The 20011-nt window shown below is 38.9% G+C and overlaps 1 protein-coding gene across 2 annotated transcripts; it reads right to left on the bottom strand.

Moving 5' to 3' along the window:
* Nucleotides 1-1672: 1672 nt before the first annotated feature.
* Nucleotides 1673-18319, bottom strand: LOC126979742 (zinc finger protein OZF-like). 2 transcript variants are annotated; one of them, XR_007732870.1, is made up of 8 exons: nt 18177-18319; nt 16544-17216; nt 15715-15859; nt 12405-12529; nt 10803-10920; nt 3654-3769; nt 2970-3104; nt 1673-1953 (listed from the first exon to the last, which is right to left on the bottom strand). XR_007732870.1 is itself a non-coding variant. In XM_050829251.1 (8 exons), the coding sequence occupies exons 1-8, from the start codon at nt 18288-18290 to the stop codon at nt 1920-1922; spliced, it is 1464 nt and encodes a 487-aa protein (XP_050685208.1). In that variant the 5' UTR covers nt 18291-18319; the 3' UTR covers nt 1673-1919. The 2 variants fall into 2 exon arrangements, 1 of the variants encoding a protein (XP_050685208.1); XM_050829251.1 differs by having other exon boundaries at nt 15715-15863.
* Nucleotides 18320-20011: the final 1692 nt, after the last annotated feature.

The raw sequence follows: 20011 nt of genomic DNA, 5'->3' as shown, positions 1-20011 counted from the left end.
AAATCAAAATCACTTTATTCTTGTAGGTCAACGAAAATACACTTATGAGTGTCAAAAGTTTTCTTTCCTTTTTATATTTAAACCACGACTTCGGAAAGGGTTGAGCTTTAATGAGAAGTGGCAAGAAACTCATTGCCACTCTTTTAAATCAACATTTTCTTACTAATAATTTCAGTTACAATATATGAAAAGTGATGCAACAAAAATACTCAAACGTCAAATACATAAATGTAAATTATTACGTAATAACAAGATTTATTAAGTACAGTAGAATCCACACACACCGTAAATAAATAATTTTTTATAAGCGATTATAAAAAATTAACATCATTAATTTTAAAAACATGGAGGAGTTTCTGGCCACAGGATCGTCGTATCACCAAAAGTAGCGTCCCTTCACGAGCATGACGCATACGCCAGCCATCACATACCTCGACCATATGGTCAAAATATTTTGGGGAAGGGAACTACCCGTCCCACGTCGCCGCCACAAGCAGTGACATTTAAGCGAGCATGATTGAAGCCTGTCACGAGAACTCAACCAAACAACAAAAAAGAATGTTCATCTACAATATTATGCAATACTCATTAAAGTCTCTAAGCACAGTCAAGTCTAGGTTGTCCGATCAGTCAGATACCAGACAGTGCCTGACCACAAACCCATTAATTATTTTTAAGTTTCCATGCAAACAACCAGTGGGAGGCTCCTTTGCACAGGATACCGGCTAGATCACGGGTACCACAACGGCGCCTATTTCTGCCACGACGCAGTAATGTGTAAGCATTACTGTGTTTCGGTCTAAAGGGCGCAGTAGCTAGTGAAATTACTGGGCGAATGAGACTTTCCTTATGGAAAAGGAGGACAAACGAGCGTACGGGCCACCTGGTGTTAAGTGATCACAGCCGTCCACATTCTCTTACAACACCAGAGGAATCACAGGAGCGTTGCCGGTATTTATGGAAGGTGTACGCGCTTTTTTTTAAGGTACCCACGTGTATCGTCCCGGAAACACTGCTCAAGGAAGCTCATTCCATAGCTTTGTAGTACGAGGAAGAAAGATCCTTGAAAACCGCACTGTGGAAGACCGCCACAGATGTTAGGGATATCCTAGACTTAACAAAATATTATGTCTCAAGGTGACGAGCGCAATTGTAGTGCCACTCAGAATTTTTGGGTTTTTCAAGAATCCTGAGCGACACTGCATTGGAATGGGTGGGGCGTATCAGTTACCATCAGCTGAACGTCCTGCTCGTCTCATATATATATATTGTCATAAAAAATAAATAAAAAGAACCTTAATTTCGCCTTACTTATGTCTGACATAATTTTATTTTTTTGTAATATCACTTCTGGAATTAAATATACAAATCAAAATTTATGAAAGTCGCGAGGATCGAACTGCGCCTCTTGGGTTCCGTCCGAGCGCTATTACCAACTGAGCCAACGGTAACAACGGTAACGGTAACAGGTTCGAGTAACACATCGGTCGCAAATCTTGTAATGTTCAACTTTCAGGTTGTGGCTTCATGTACAGGATCTATCTACTTTACGGTTGATAACCTCTTCAATATTTTCATATTAGGAAATTGACTTGAGATGTCGATCTAGCAAATCTAATCATATTGTTATTTTTAAATTATATCCTTTACTTTTGGGATTAAATTATAAATCTTTAGTACAAATTAAATTTGTATATTTCAGACATGTAGCATAATATTATGATAAGTCCAGAGGAAACAAACAAACAAAAAAAATCAAATTCCTCAATTCTTCTCTTTTTCGCTTTATAATATTGGTTTGGATAATTTTTTTAATGCAAGTAGCCTTTCCACCCTGATAACTCTTGAAACCTTTTCGATTGCCTTATAGTATCCTTATCAGGAGCAAACCTTGCCCAGAAAAAATGGGTCTCGTTTGCTCATGTTTTTTTGGAATCTTCTGTAGCATGTTTTCTGAAACAAAGAACATTAAAATCTTAATGTTTGACAAATTTAAAGAGTTTGGTAAATGTCAGTTAACATTCGTCGGGACGTGCATTCGACAAACAGATAAGGGATACAAAGACAGGCCAAATCAAGAGTAAATAAACCTAAACAAATCTTTCAAAAACATTTTACCCAGAACTTTTATTACCAGCAGTTTTAATTTTGAAGTTAATCCCGCGTTAGGAAAAAATTATCTGTGTGTATTTTTACGATGCGCACGCGCATTGACACCCAAATTGGACACCCTGACAATACAAATTATCATAGGTACCTCGCCCTTCAAACCAAAACACAATAATACTTGCACATTACTGATTTACTTAGGCGACATCCTGTTTAAAAAGCTTTAATAAACGGGTAAAAATCGGGTACCTGAACAATCAGGTGCAACTGGTAATATAAGAACAAACTAGAAGTTTCAGTGACCACCTATCGCTGTATGTTCATATCAATAAGCCAAAATCATCTCGAATTTCTCCTTCTCAAAGCGCCACCGTATTTTCCGAAGAGGTGGTTATTTCATTATATTACAGAGTTTTTTTTAAAATGAAAATATGGGACGAGACGAGCAGGACGTTCAGCTGATGGTAATTGATACGCCTACGGATTATTGATAAACCCAAAAATTCTGAGTGGCACTACAACTGCGTTCGTCACCTTGAGACATAAGATGTCGAGTCTCATTTGCCCAGTAATTTCCCTAGCTACGGCGCCCTTCAGACCGAAACACAATAATGCTTACACATTACTCCTTCACAGCAGAAATAGGCGCCATTGTGGGACCCATAATCTAGCAGATATCCTGTGCAAAGGAGCCGTCCGGGCACCAAGGGCGCAAGGACACATAGGGCGACCAAGATTGCATCTCACTGTGTTCACTACTACGTCACGCTGATTAGCACAGATGGAATAGCGTATGTGGCTATAATTTAACATAAATTAATTTAATTTTTTGATAAGCAAATTGTTGTAAGTCAACTTACGATGCCGTATGGCGGTTTAAACTGCTGCGTTGCTTAAAACTCGCAGTGCATTTGGTGCACGAGAACCGCGTGTTAGTGTGTGTTGACTCGTGTTGTAGCATGTTGAACTTCTTGGGGAACGTTTTATTACATGTCCTGTTATCAACAAAAAAAAATTGTATGTATCATAATGTGTTTTGTAGTGTTTAATACCAAAATTTTGAATACTTTTCCTTTGATTTTTTATAAAAAGTAATTGATGTTATTTCACTAAGTAGGTAACGTGGTTTCGATATCAAGTTAAAGCTTTTTGATATTTTTTTATGATAGTAAGGGACGAGACGATCAGCTGATGGTAATTCATACGCCCTGCCCATTACAATTCAGTGCCGCTCAGGATTCTTGAAAACCCCAAAACTTCTAAGCGGCACTACAATTGCGCTCGTCTCCTTGAGGCATAAGATGTTAGGTCTCATTTGCCCAGTAATTTCACTTGCTACGGCGCCCTTCAGACCGAAACACAATAATGCTGACACTGCAGCTGCTTCACGGCAGAAATAGACGTCTTTGTGTTACCCATAATATAGCCGGCATCCTGTGCAAAAGAGCATCCCACTATCTGTAATAGTTACGGAATTATCGCCTGCTTACACTTAATGATAACATCCTGTATATCGATGTTAGGTTAATTTGACGACATATTACCTGCATTTATAAGGTTTCTCGTTTGAATGCGTCCGCCGGTGGTGAGACAGTTGTCTTGAACTCATGAACACTTTGCCGCAACCGTCACACAGATACTCACTAGTGAAGCCATGTTCCTGAAATTGAGAATGTTATTTCAATAAGAGACTAAAATTTCATCCAGTTTCTTTGATTGTCTGTCGGCCAAAATCAAAATATTGTTACGTTATGGGGCTCTTAAATTTTTAATATTTTTTCAATACCAAACAGTAATCAGTCTGATATTATTGGAGGCTTTGTTTTGACTAGTAAGATTTCTGACATAAAACCTTATATCTATAGATAACGTTAACGCGACTGCGATTTTATTATACAAGTGTTTTTTCTATTTCTTTTTTTTAAAGAAAAGTAAACAAAAAATGAATATAATGACACGAGAGTGGGTCAGGAATTGGAAATAATACTAAGCTTATAGGAACGAGTCTTTATTTGCGTTCACTTTTTCTGAACTTGCACTTGCCGGTCTGCCGCTGTTCGTCTTGTGGGCGGCAGTACCTTCAACGCGTCACACTGCACCGAACACTCGGTCTATTCTATCTTCTTCTTCTTGGAACACTTCCACTTTTCACTACTTCTTCTTAACTTCTTCTTCTTCTTCTTTACACTTTCGAATCAGAACTAGAACTGCCGTAGGCCACGCTTAGTACGGCTTACATACCCCCGGATCTGTTCTATTTTTAAAATGATTCTCCCATTCCATCTTTTAAATTTAAATTGTACTAGAAAATTCTTTTAACTATTTTTATCCTGCTTACACATTTTCCATCCCTTTTTTTCTGTTCGATTTGATCCTGAACTTACTAGAAATTTCCATTAACTTAACAAAACCCAAAAAATTCCATACACTGGTAGGTGTATCGAACCCGGGTCTACAGCGTCTAAAGTAACTGGTGGACAGCCTGAGAGTAAATCAGCTGGCAATTTCAATTTCCTTCCAAAATTGGCGTACGCAGAAGTCACCGTAGTCGTCTCGTGTATTGCGGATCTATACGACATTAGAAACAGTGGAATGTACTCATCCCAGTTATCCTGATGACTGTCCACTACTTTTGCCAGATGCCACTCCAATGTTTGGTTAAACCTCTCCAGCATCCCGTCCGACTGTAGATGATATGGCGTAGTTCTGGTCTTATGGATTCCCAAGATCTTGCAAACTTCTTGAAATAATTGTGACTCGAAGTTCCGCCCTTGATCACTGTGCATCTCCAAAGGCACACCGAATCTGCAGAAAACTTCATTCAACAGCTTCGTCACAACGGTGACTGCTTCTTGATTAGGTAGAGCAAATGCTTCCGGCCACTTCGTGAAATAATCCATCACCACCATTATGTAACGGTTTCCAGCTTTGGTGACTGGAAACGGTCCGGCTATATCCAGAGCTACTCTCTCCCACGGAGCCCCAATATTATACAACTTCATAGCTCCTCTGCTCCGGGTCTGAGGTCCTTTGACAGATGCACAACTCTTGCATTTTCGACACCAGTCTTCGACATCATCACGGCAATGCAACCAGTAAAATTGTTCTTTAATTTTTGTGAGAGTTCTTTTTATTCCCAAATGTCCACCTGAAGAACTATCGTGATAAGCTCTCAGGATCTCGTTCACCTTCTCCCTGGGAACGACCAGTTGCAGATGGCAATCCTTTCCCTTCGGGGTTTCCCATTCCCGGCAGAGCAACCAGTCATGCATCACCAAACTGTCCCACTGTGCCCAGAGACTCTTGGTAGCCATGCTGTGTCTAGTTACATCAGACCATTTTGGTTTAAATGATCCACTTGCTAGCCAATGTAAAAGTGGTTGAAGATCCTTATCATTTTCCTGAGCTCTCCTCATTGCTTCGTTGCTCCAGTTCTCATCGATCGAATCTGTTCTGATCAGTCGGATTATAGGATTTTCTTTCTCCTCCTGACGAATGCAATGTTTGCATTCCGTCGGAACAGGTCTTCTAGATAAAGCATCTGCGTTTTCATGAGTTTTTCCTCCTCGATGCTCGATTTCAAAGTCATATTCTTGAAGTTGCTCAATCCATCTGGCCACTTGTCCTTCCGGATTCTTGAATTCTAGTAACCACTTCAAGGCGGCAAGATCAGTCCTTACGAGGAATTTGCGACCCAACAAGTACTTTTTAAAATGTTGTAATGTCTTCACCACGGCAAGTAACCCCCTACGAGTTACACAATAGTTTCTCTCCGGCTTCGATAAAGATTTGCTAAAGTATGCAATTACAACTTCTTGATCTCCCTTCTTCTGAGATAACACTCCACCAATTCCAGAATTGCTAGCATCAGTATCTACTATGAATCTTCCCTCCGTGTCAAGATATTCGAGGATAGGTGATTCACATAGTCGTTTCTTCAACTCTAAGAAAGCTTGTTCGCAGTCTTCATCCCAGGAAAAGGCTCTTTTCTCCTCCGTCAGTCGATGTAAGGGCTTAGCAACGTCGGAAAACCCTTCCACAAAGCGTCGATAATATGAGCATAGTCCAAGGAATGCTCTCACATGTGTCTTTTCTGTCGGCGTCGGCCAATCCTTGACAGCACTTATCTTGGCAGGATCCGTCGCAACGCCTTGCTCCGAAATAACGTGCCCCAAGTAATTCACCTGACGTTGAAAGAAGGAACATTTCTTTGGACTCAACTTCAAGTTGGCACCCTGCAGTTTTGCGAGGACTTTTTCGAGCTTCTTAAGATGATCTTCAACTTCGTCCCATGATTATGTCATCCAAGTAGACAAGGCAGGTTTCTCCCAACATACCTGCCAGCACATGCTCCATCAACCTTTCGAAAGTAGCTGGGGCATTGCATAATCCGAAGGGCATTGTTTTGAACTGCCATAACCCTTTTCCGGTTGAAAACGCCGTCTTCTCTTTGTCTTTAGGGTCCAGATTGACTTGCCAGTAGCCACTTTTCAAATCCAGAGTAGAGAACCACGTCATGTCACAAAGTGAATCTAAGGTGTCATCGATTCTTGGCAATGGATAACTGTCTTTCTTAGTTACATCGTTCAAACGCCGATAGTCCACACAAAATCTAGTTGATCCATCCTTCTTCTTTACCAGAACCACTGGAGAACACCATGGACTCGATGACTGTTCTATCACACCATTTTCTTTCATATCCCGAATCATGTCTTCCACTTCTTGTTCACGTGCAAACGGAATACGTCTTGGTCTTTGCCGTATCGGAACAGTGTCTCCTGTGTCGATCTTGTTTTTCACCAAACCAGTTCTTCCGATGTCCCCATCGTTCTTCGAGAACATCCCGGCGTAGCGTAGCAGGAAATTTCTCGCTTTTATTAACTGTAGTTTGGTAAGATTGTCCTTACAGCCATCCAGAAGTTTCTGGATGTTCACATCCTGGCTTGCAGCTACGGTCGTCCTCCCTTCTACACACTTTCTTAACCAAGCTATCTCCTCACAAGCTCCGATCACTGTTCCCTTCCCAATGATTTGCTTGTCCTCGTGAGGATTAAACACGGGAACCATCGCAATTCGGGAGTTTCCCACAACAGTCCTGGCTGGGATCCATGTCGTGTCCGATGTTTCTCTTTCTATTATAGCGCATTTACAAGGTCTTCCTCTATCATCCCTTGGCAGGACTACCGGGACTAGGGTCTGCGATCTCGGATTTAAAGTAGTGTCTCTTAAGCACAACACTTTCCCAAAAGTTCCGCCTTTTATTGGAATTTCTTCACCTCCATGCTTCAATACACCATGTTTCATGGCAATGGTACACTGATGATTTCGAAGAAAATCCAACCCAATGATGCAGTCATCTGTGATATCCGCTATCACCACTTTTTGCCAGTACAACGTATCCCCGAGTTTCATGGCCACGACCTTCTCTCCCTGGACTGGTATGCGCTGACCTGTAGCTGTTGTCAGTGTTAAGTTTACATTTTCTCGGATATGTCGTCTTCCGATGGTCTCTAGTCTTCTTTGGCTAACGACTGTACGTGAGTACCCGTATCCAAAGTGAAACGGCAAGATTTTCCATTTGTCATTCCTTCTATAACCAAAGTGTTTCCGTCACATGCTTGCTTCACGAAAATCCTTGGGACTTTCCTTTTACCGGCCAGCGCCCACCCCGCTGCTCTGGCCTTTTCCTGTTGCTCCAGCGGTGACGTTGAGATTGTCGCAACCTCCCTACCTTGCGTTATGCGCTCACGTCTGGGGCAAGTGCTCCTGAGGTGTCCTCGCTCCCAACAGCCGTAGCATACCGGGTTGTATTCTCGCATTCGGCTGGAATCTGCTGGTACAATTTCGCGGAGTCTCAACGCCCGAGAATCGTGGCGAACCGCTTCCACTTTCAACGCATGTGCCACCGCTTCCTTCAAACTAGTATGATGACTCAGTCGTACGGCTGCTCTTACTCCGGCGTCCCGTATTCCATCGATGCACACTTGGAGCAACATTTCTTCTATTGCAGCTGGCGACGATATGCTTTACGCACTAGCTTCTCAGCTTCCACGGACCACTGCTGCAGAGTTTCGATGGCCCGCTTAAGGACCGCAGCTTAAGGACCGCAGTCAAACTGCGGTCCTTAACCGCAGTTTGAATGCGGTCCTTAAGCTGCGCCCGATAGACATACTCAAGGTGTTTATCGCCATAACGTGCCTCCAACGCGTCAAGAAGGCCCGTGTAGGCTACTTCCTCCTTCCCAGCGCCGAGTGCTTCCAATACGGAAAGTGCTTCGTCACGGAGCGCTAGTGTGAGGGCAGAGTGTGCTTCTTGGTCACTCCAACCACTTGCTCTTCTGACCGTCTCTAATTGTAGCTTGAAGGCGGCCCAGGAAGACTTGCCGTCGTAGAGGGGTACTTTCAAACTTCTTGTCGATGTGATTCCACTGGTGACTCCTGAGTTGGCTGAAGGACCCCACACACGACCTTCTTATTGAGCTGATGAATGGTTGCTTCCATCTCCCCCATCTTCTTTTCCACAGTGTCAATCCGAGCGATCTCCTTTTCTACAGTGTCAATCCGGGCGATCTCCTTTTCTACAGCGTCAATCCGAGCGGAGTTTTTCTGCACCACTGATAAAATTTCCCTGGAGAGGCCTTCATGCAGACCTCGCAGCTGCTCTTCTTGTCGACGTGCTTGCTCTTCCTGCAAGGCTCGCAGCTGCTCCTCCTGTCAACGCACTTGCTCCTCCTGTAGGCGCGCTCGTTCCTCTTGCAAGCCCCGCAGCTGCTCCTCCTGTCGGCGCGCTTGCTCTTGCATCATGGCGGCCATCTGCTGCATGAGCGCGCTGATGTCTACGGCAGGAGCCTGCGGTGCTGACACGGTCGCACTGAGTCCAGAGCCGGAGCATCTTGTGACTCGTTCTCTGCCGCTACAGCTGCTCCCGCTCGCGTTGTCACTCCCTTCTCGTTCCTGGGCACTAATGGCATCTTTCCAATCCCACTTCTGACACCAATTGACACGAGAGTGGGTCAGGGATGGGAAATAATACTAAGCTTATAAGAACGAGTCCTTATTTGCGTTCACTTTTTCTGAACTTGCACTTGTCGGTCTGCCGCTGTTCGTCTTGTGGGCGGCAGTACCTTAAACGCGTCACACTGCACCGAACACTAGGTCTCTTCTATCTTCTTCTTCTTGGAACACTTCCACTTTTCACTACTTCTTCTTTTCTTCTTGTTCTTCTTTACACTTTCGAGTCAGAACTAGAACTGCCGTAGGCCACGCTTAGTACGGCTTATATACCCCCGGATCTGTTCTATTTTTAAAATGATTCTCCCATTCCATCTTTTAAATTTAAATTGTACTAGAAAATTCTTTTAACTATTTTTATCCTGCTTACACATTTTCCATCCCTTTTTTTCTGTTCGATTTGATCCTGAACTTACTAGAAATTTCCATTAACTTAACAAAACCCAAAAAATTCCATACACTGGTATTCGATACACCGAACCCGGGTCTACAGCGTCTAAAGTAAACACTTTTCCGCTGAGTTAAGAGTATTGCTGACGGAGCTGTTGAAATTAACAATGTCTTGAAGTTTGACACTCTCGTCATTTACGTTGCAGCGTTGCTACGCAACAATATTAATAACTTTATTTTCTCACCAACAACCAATATTACAATACAACGAAAGCTTAAAAAAAATACAAGGGATACAAAAGTTTTGGTTGCGGCGTTGTATATACTTATGAACTTTTTTTTACGGAAAAGGAGGACAAACGAGCGTAAGGGTCACCTCGTGTTAAGTGATCACCGCCACCCATAATCTCTTGCAACACAAGAGGAAACACAGGAGCGTTTCCGTCCTTTAAGGAAGGTGTACGCGCTTTCATTAATTATATTAATAACATTAAACCATTATTTATTGTATACGCTCATTAGAAGCTCGGACGCGAACACGAGGCAACAATATTTTGTTTTGTCAATTGAAATGTATGTAATTATTTAGCAAAATGATTAAAAACTTCAAATTAGTTACAGAATTTTGTTACTAGGGACTTAAGGCACTAACCTTCAGGTTAGTGCCTCTTTAAATTAAAAAACTAAAAAAGGATTTTGTATATATTATGTACTGTTATTTGGACAATTTTGACTGAACCTTTGCGTGAAGTTTGTCATTGCGTGGCGTTGTATTCAAAGCGCGGTCGATACACAACTGAACGAAAACTCTGCCTAGTAGACGCGTAGGCAAAGTTTTGCTTCAGACAATTTTTGAGTGTGATTATGATATCTAGTTGTTTATTGTACGTCAATTATGATAAAATAAGAACATGGCCTATTTTCATGCGTTGTCTAACAGCAAGAGGCTCTATAGAGGTAGTAAGTAACATTTTTACTTGAATAAATTATATACAAATAATGGATTCTCTATTACTAATCACTGTCGTCTGTATTAGGCAAACATGATTAGTCAGAAGAGTCCGAATCAGTCGTATTTATGACATTATAACTCAGTATAATATAACACAGTAATGGTCTATTTGTTAACATTCTTTATCTTATCTCTGAACCTTTTGTTATTCCAGGCGAAAAGATTTAATTTTAATTTAGAAGAAAATAGTGTCTTTATTCTAATAGTTTGTGATAAAAAATGGTAAGTATTTGATATTTAGATGTAGTTTTAATTTTTCTTTGGTATGCCGGTCAAGGTACCTGTAAATGTATCGTCAGACTGTTCTTTGAGCCGAAGGTCAGCGAACAATGGAGACAGGCGTATCGTTTCTTGTTCGTCACGTCCGCGTGCATCGCCGAAGTGTGCGCCGTGAGATATCTGGAACATATTGTATGCAAATTAAATTTGAATATAAAATTTATGAACGATGCGGAAGTCGAACCCGCGACCTCTCGCGTTTCGTGCCAGCGCTCTTTCCACTGAGCCAACGTTTGAATGACGTTATTTCAGCCGAAAGACAAAGGTTTCCCCAAAGATCGCCATGACGATCGGTCCTGCGCTGCCCTCATCCAACGTGTTCCGGCGATCTTAACCAGATCGTCGGTCCATTTAGTGGAGGGCCTACTAGCACTACGTCTTCCGGTACGTGGTCGAGTGACGTATCGTTGATAAACCTTACGTTTTGTTCAACTCTCAGGTTGTGGCTTCATCTACAGAATCTAATTTACAGTTGATAACCTGCTTAGCCCCAATATTTGCATATTAGGAAATTGACTTGAGTTGTCGCCCTTTCAAATCTAAACAATTTGTTTTTTTTTAAAGTATAATTGACAACAAAATTTATGAACGATTCCGTGCGAACGCTTTTTCCACTGAGCCAACCATTCGAGTGACGTTTCGTTAACACAAAGCAACAAGTACGAGCAGCGAATGAAAATGTTTCAATTACTCAAAAACGCTTGCACGCACCTGACAGCCGAGAACTGAGAAGTGTGGTGGAGAGAAATATGAGAGTCATTATGTCTGATTTTTGATTTCTGCATTTGATAATTTATGCACACAAGAATTAATCATGAATATAACTGATGATTCTAACTACTCATGTTAATAAAAGGAATTATATTATTTAAACAATTTATTACACATTACATTAAATTACATAGCAGATGGTAATCACTGGTTGGTAGGTACAGAGTTTCCCAGTGAGCCATCCAGACGAATTAATACACTTTGTCTTAATTATGAGACTTACATTGTACAAGTTGTATTTGGCATCAAGAAACAATGTTTGTAATTATAATTAATAAATGAAAATCAAAAGAAATTTACACATAAGCATATATTTCTACCGATTATTTTGTAATCTGTGGCACAATTGTATTAATCGTTATGTGGCACATCACTAAGGGGGCGGTACCCGTCCATGAAGTACAATATTATCTGTATGAAAATTTAACATAAAACAATACGAAACTTCATGGGCGTGAGCTGTCACAAATTTATAAATAAAATGGTCAAAGTATAATGTGTTAATAAGTTAAATTGTTATTTATCACTGTGTGTTCGGAGTGGTTATATAAAATTTTGGATACTTTTCGTTTAATTTTTAAAATGTTATTAATATCATTTTACTGATTAGGTAACATACCTTCAATATCAGTTTAAAGTTTTTTTGATATCTGTAATAGTAACGGTATAATCGCCACTTCAGTCACACTTCACGAAGGCTGTGGAATGAGCTTCCTTGTGTGGTGTTTCCTACTTTCAAAAGAGCGTGTACACTATGGTGATCATTTGACACCAGGTGACCCGTACGCTCATTTGTCCCCATTTTCCATAAAAATAAATAAATAAATGCATACCTGTGCATATGAAAACCAGCACCACAAATGTCACACACATACTGCTTGATGCCTTTGTGAATATTCTGGTGTTGTTCATACCATGTTCGCACTTGGAACCCTTTACCACACTGCTTGCAGGTAAACTGTTGAATATATTATGAATATTATACAGTACATTTACATACTGGGTTACATAATAACAGTGATTTTCATTATTACAAAACTAGAAAAAAAATTAAGCAGATATGTTTCACACTATATGCAATAAAATTTGGGTGAGCGGGATGTGGCCGAAGGAATGGACGCACTCTGTTTTCATACCATTACACAAAAAGGGGTCTACAACGAAATGCAATAACTATCGTCTTATGGCGCTCATACCACATGCCAGCAAAATTTTACTCCATATAGTAAACGAAAGACTGAAGGCTTATATTCTGAAGGAAATAGCACCAGAGCCGGTTTCGTAAAGGGCAAAGGTACACGAGAACAGATCCTAATTGTGAGACAAATAATAGAGAAAGCAAAGGCCGACTTTCATATGCTTCGTTGATTTTCAAAAGGCATTTGATTCTGTTAAATGGCCACAACTATGGAAGACCCTCATAGAGATGGGAGTGCCCAAGCACTTGGTGCAAATCCTCAGAGCCCTTTATGAACATGGTTCCGCTTCAGTCAAGGTGGATAATGTCACGTCTGACCCACTTCATCCCTCTGCAGGAGTCTCGCAGGGCTGCATTTTGTCGCCTCTTCTGTTCAATATTTATACGAAGCACATTATGAGGAGAGCTCTAGAAGATTGGACATATGGCATACCAATTGGCGGCAAAAACATATCCAATCTCCAATATGTCGACGACAACAACTTTAATAGCGACAAGTAAGGAAAACATTGCTGAATTATTACATCGTATCGAGCATACCAGCCTCCAGTATGGCCTTAAAATAAACCGGCAGAAAACAAAAATGGTGATTATCGATCGAAGTCAAAACAATGCACCAGATATAGTCGAGATTGCTAATTGCGAAGTTGTACAGTCATACATATACTTAGGATCACTGGTCGCTAATACTGGTGGCTCGGAAGACGAAATTAGAAGGCGAATTGCTATTACCAGATCTGCAATGCAGAAGTTGACAATGATATGGCGGGACAGGAATATCACCTAAGCTACTAAAGTTCAGTTAGTAAGATCTCTAGTGTTTCCCATACTACAACGAAACATGAACAGTCAAAGAACGAGAGAGACAAAGGATTGACGCACTAGAAATATGGTGTTGGAGACGAATGCTACGAGTATCTTGGACACAACGCCGCACAAACGTCTCCATACTTGAAGAGCTCAAGGTGAATGAAAGGCTTTCATCTATAGTCAGAGCCCGTATCCTCAGATACTTCGGACATATCACGCGACGTGGGGAGCATGCCATAGAGAGACTTGTTCAGGGAAGGGTCAACGGCAGTAGGTCAAGAGGACGCTCCCCTATGCGCTGGACAGACCAGATCAAAGCCCTAAACCAATACTCCCCTCAACACATGTGCTAGAGAAGCAACAGCCAGGGATAACTGGCGTAGAATCGTTCGTCGTTCGACATGACCACGACTGCTCTGTCAAGAGTAATCCGACGAAGAAGAAGAAAAAAAATTCGCCTGGCAGATGTGAAACATCGAAATTATTTTGTACAAGTAATAGGCACAAAAGTACAGATTATGACAGGAACTAAATATTGCATGATAAAAATATACAATATTACGAATTTTCTCCAGAAAATGATGTTATACTTATATAAGTATATAATATCTGGACGACCGAGCCTTGCTCGGATTTTTAAGAATGTACAAAACTTGAAAAAAAAAATACTATAGGACATCTGGATTCGAACCAGGGTCTTCTGTTTTCCAGATCACCCAATGTCCCATCTGAGCTATTATAGTCTTGTGTATATAATATATATATATAAAACACGGATAAATTACATTTTTTAATATTGAAACCTAGCTAGGTCGAATTCTCGCCCCCGAAACTACCTGTATACTAAATTTTATTAAAATCGTTGGAGCCGTTTCCGAGATTCAGAATATATATATATACAAGAATTGCTCATTTAAAGATATTAGATAATTGTTAAAATAATTATGTAAGTTCTGTTTTACCACAACAAACAGAGCTTTTGAAATTCGGGTTATAATAAGGAAAAATCATAATAATGTAGGTACTAGGTTAGAATCACTGTTTAAGCATTTACTCTTGAGTAATACTTTCATTTCTTGAAATGAAAGTATAATCTTGAATAATACTTTCATTTCTTGAAATGAAAGTAATATGTAAGTTTTTTTTTACCACAATAAACAGAACTTTTGAAATTCGAAGTTACCACAAGAGAAAGTACTACGTAATACGTATAGATGGGGGTAACAATAATATGGCATGGCGAAGCATCGCCACGGCCTGTATCGCCACGCCATCAATCAGGTTTACTCTCCGCCTATAGATCTTTCACATCAATAAGGTATTGCTTGTAACTAATTCTGGTAGGCTTCATAAGATACATAATAGCTGTAAGGGTAAATTTATACACTTTTATAATAATTTCCCAACCACTGTTCAGGCATTATCTATAAATAAATTTAATGTTTTATTAAAAAATGGCTCTGTTGTAAATCCTACTCCTCCACAGCTGAATGTCTTAAGTGATTGGACAGCCTGGGACTAGATTATGATTATTTTATAGCAATATTGCATATTTCATTAAAAAGAGTGCAAAAAAAGAATGCTGGGAGATTTTCTTGCGCCGCTTCTTCTCTCAGACCGCCATTTGTTTCCGAAACGGTAGTAATATCTAGTATATTAGAAATGACATCAAAAAGAATTCTAAAGGAATCAATTTTGAGAAAATAAATGCCTTTTATGCCTAATTATTCATCCTTTTAGCCTGCCCAACACTGCATCTACTGGTATGTGGTCGACATTCAAGTACTTAACTGCCCAAATGGCCATCTGTCTCTCAAGCTACGTGCCCACTGCAACTTGAACTTTGCAATCATCTGGGCTATGTCAGTGACTTTAGTTCTCCTACGGATCTCCTCATTTCTGATTCGATCTTGCAGCTCTTGTCCTGGTGCATCCAACAGACATCTTGCGCTAAACTAAATCTTACACTGGTTGTTGGTGCAACTATGGCAGTCACATATTTCATTGCAGTCTTGAGCAGGGCACCCAAGTTTAAGCAACCACAAGATATAAGCAATTGGAACAGGAGTATGACTGTAAGACATTATATCTTGACCAGAGTAAGACCCCTTGGTTTGTTTGATGGTAGGCCTTACCTTGTAGTCATTGTTATGTATTTTTTCATGGTTCTTCATTAAATGCAGGTAGCTTGTACTGTATCCACAACTATAGGAACAATACATCTTAATATCACTGTGGGATTTTCCATGATTCAATATATCTACAGCTCTGTGATACATTCTACCTGGGAAATAAATGAATGTCTGTATGCACATAGTTTTGTAGCTACATAAAAGCTTTGGCCAACTAAATCTGCCAATAAAAATTATTGTAACTAATATTATAAATTGTAAATGAATTTTTTTTTGTTATGCTTTCCTACTGCTACACCTTAAATACTGATGCGATCATGATGAAAATTTGTACACACACTGTCATGAGTTCAGAAATAGAAGGTCCGATTTTTTTTTAAAGTTCCCTATTGAGTGAATAGAAATAATTATATCATGATGCAACAATTTGTTGTAAAAATGGAGAAAACTATAATACTAGATGTTATTGACAACAACATACATTTTAATAAAATACTTTTATAAGTATTAAAAATGTATGTACCAAATTTAAAATGTATTTTTACATTAGATTTTGCATATTATTATTTTATTCGTGACATTTACAAAGCTTGTTTTCAGTACTATCTTGACTCCTGTCAATTGCAGTGTCCCATCAAAGAAGATAGTATGAATCACACATATATTAATGGCAGCCTACACATTATATGGATAAGTAACCTACATAGTGGCAAAGCTGTGAGGTGCATAAATAGGTTTTGGGACTTCGGAACTCTTTTGGATGGAATGACACAATATATTTCATGCACATGTAAAACAAAAGATAATAGTGAAAATGAATTAATTAACTAACCACATATTTTGCAAATATAGTGTATATTATGTGAATTCAAATGTTTATCAATAAGGCATTTAGATTTGAATTCCATCTTACATTCTAAACATACATAAACCTTGTCAATGCCATCTGATTTTACTTCTACTTTTAAATTAAATTCTTTATCTGACAATGGTTGTCCTCTAATTCTTTCCTCGGTTAAATAATGTTTTAGTAGCGAGGACCTGTTTGGATAGCTTTTTAAACACATAAGACATCGAGTATCTAGTGTTCCAATATTATCTTTATCACTTTTTTCTTGAATTTCATTGTGTCCATAGCTTGTATTGTCATTTTCATCAATTCTTTCCAATGAACTTACTTCATTTTTAGATTTCATATCTACATATGGTATCTCTTTGCAATGACGTGTAACTTTTTCCAATTGTTTATTTCCAATGGAGTCTGCTAGCTTGATAGCAGGAATAATATTTTGAAATGTTTCATTCAGGTTTGTGCCAATTTCTATATCATTGTCATCATTAGTATAATTTTCACTTATATCAGTATATGTATCTTCAATTTGATGTATGTTGTTCAATAAAATATTTTCACTTTCAATAATAGATTTTCTAAATGCTAAAAATTCATCTATTTTTTGTGAACACATTTTGCATATTGAATTTGGTAGATGGTTTGAGAGCATTACCTGTAATTATATTTATTTAGATAAGTTTATGAGTGGAAATTATTGAAATTGTGAGTTTTGAAGCACTCTATCACTATTTTTTTTATGATAATAAGGGTGAGAAGAGTAGGATATTGAGCTGATGGTAATTGATACTCCCTGCAGTACCGATTGCATGCATGCATCCATTACAATGCCTCTCAAGATTCATTTGCCCAGTACTTTCACTAACTATGGCACCCTTCAGACCAAAACACAAAAATGCTTACACATTACTGCTACATGGCAGAAAAAGGTGCCGTTGTGGTACCTATTATCTAGCCGGCATCCTGTGCAAAGGACCCCCTCACTGGTAAATGCCCTTAGACACCTCTTACAACACCCTGTACCCTGGGACTTCCCTATTCTTTTTATGCTCCAGGGAAGCACAGGTCTAAGGTAGTGAAATTAGTAGGGTAATGAGACAATCTATAGGAGATGAGCGCAATTATCATGCTGCTAATGTTTTGGGTTATTCTATAATCCAGAGCAGCACTGTGTTGTAAGGGGCAGGGTGTAGCACCTACCACCACCTCACCACTTTTTCTCATACCAAAAAATAAGCAGAGGCTACAAACCGAATTGCTGAGAAAAGAATGCTACAGGGAGATTCACACTTTCAGAAGAATTAAGAAAGCTTGTCTTCAAGTTGTCTGATATTTAAATGAAAGTTTAAGAGAGTGAGAATGATATTTGATCTTTGTGAGTTCTTCTCTGTTTTTGTAGTGAAGTCATTTACAATCAAACGAGGCTTGAAGTGACTTGAAAATTACTACTACGCGTAAAAGATAGATAAAAGATGTATTCTATTCTTTCTACAACTACTACTGTGGCTTTTGTGGAAGGAGAACCACAATAAGAGATCTATATGAAATAAAACCTGCTCATAACAATCACAGCATTAATAAATGAAAGTTGATGGAAATAAATTGTATTGCTTACCCTTATTGAAAAGCATAATAAAACCTTATTAATAATAACACAGCCTGGTGTCAGTTCAAAGGTGTCTTCGCAATCTTGAAGACAAAATCTACATCTCATTGTAATTGCATTCATATTTCAAATTATTATTTACTGTATTTGTATGTTTTTTTTACTTTTTGCCAATAACGTAAGATTGGGAAACTAAGTTAAAAAAAGGATACGGAACACGGGAAAGGATCAGATAAGTAGAAAGAGGATTGAAACGGATATTAAAAATTTCATAAATATACATATATACTTGCTACTTACACAACATTACAAATATTTAAACTTTGATATGATTCTGAAGAATGAAAGATGACAATATTTTATAAAATTTACATGGATACATAATTAGACAGGATATACAGGTAGGAAAAGGAACATTAAGAGATATTAGATCATTCAGGAATGAGGAGCGGTCGAATAGAGAACATGAAAAGAAAATGTGATCTAGATCACATTTATCGGATTCACATTCACACATGTCAGTAGATACAATGCCTAATCTGTTAAGATGAACAGGAGTGCAAACATGACCCAAACGCATTCTTATGATAGAAGAACATACTAACTTATTGCATTTGGCACGGAAAAACCATGGTTTAAATGAAATAAGTGGCTGAAGGTTAAAATATTTCCTGCCTTTTGATTGACCAGTTTCAGTCCAAAGTCTATTCCAACAATCCTGAAGGTGAACTATAGGAAGAGCACCTAGATCCTGGCAAAAAACTTTATAAGGGAAAATGTCGCCATCGACCACGGCTTCATTAGCTAGTTGGTCTGCTTTTATATTACCAGGAATGTCGCTATGGCTGGGGATCCATACAAACAACACAGAAAGACCAAAGTTTGCATTGAAAAATTGCATTTATTTAATAGATTTCTTAATTCTATGACAACAGAAGAAATGTTTTTTGATTTAAATGGGAACCTATTGAGAGACTGTAAGGCACTTTTTGAATCAGAGAAAATTATTGTTTTTGGAAGTTTAAATAGAATAATATATTCAATAGCCTTAAAAATACCATAACATTCCCCAGTAAACACCGATGTTTCCGGAGGTAGTTTAATTTTCTGTGATATTTTAAATTGAGCGTGATAGACACCTACACCAACGGGATCCGAGGAGGAATGTTTAGACGCGTCTGTGTAAATATGATGGTAATCAACCCAAACAGTATTTTTAAGAAGATTAAACGAAAAATTTGTACTAATATCGTGCTTATTTAAATCTGAGTTAAAATTAATTTCTGGAAGCAACATTAATGCTTCAAAGCTAGTACTGAAAAGAGGATAATTAATGGATCGATGAATAGGAGCTTTTATGTTGATAAATTTCTTAAAACTATTGATTAGACAAGGTGGTTTTTTATTTGACCAATATGCAGATGAATCTATATAATGAGAAAGTTTCTGAAGTTTGTTATAAAGAGAGTGGTTAAGAAACTGAAAAGATCGGAATATAAATTTGTCTGCTAAATATTGACGACGTAGATGTAGTGGAGGATCACCACATTCTACTTGAAGAGCATTGATAGGACTTGACCGCATAGCACCAGAAACTACTCGTAAAGCTTTGGACTGTATGAGATCTAGTTTTTTAAATGCCCTAACACTACCAGGCTCCAGCAAGAATGTACCATAATCTAATATACTTCTTATAAGAGCATTATATAACAATTTCATGCAAAAAGGGTGCGCACCCCACCAAACACCTGACAGACATCTTAAAATATTAAGAGTACGCTCACATTTAGCATTTAGGTAATCACAATGTGGGATACCAGTTAGTTTCGAATCTAAGACAATTC

This window comes from Leptidea sinapis, chromosome 4, assembly GCF_905404315.1.
Source record: "Leptidea sinapis chromosome 4, ilLepSina1.1, whole genome shotgun sequence".
Classification (NCBI taxonomy): domain Eukaryota; kingdom Metazoa; phylum Arthropoda; class Insecta; order Lepidoptera; family Pieridae; genus Leptidea; species Leptidea sinapis.
Note: the sequence above shows the minus strand (reverse complement) of the source record. Positions and strands in the feature narration are given on the sequence as shown.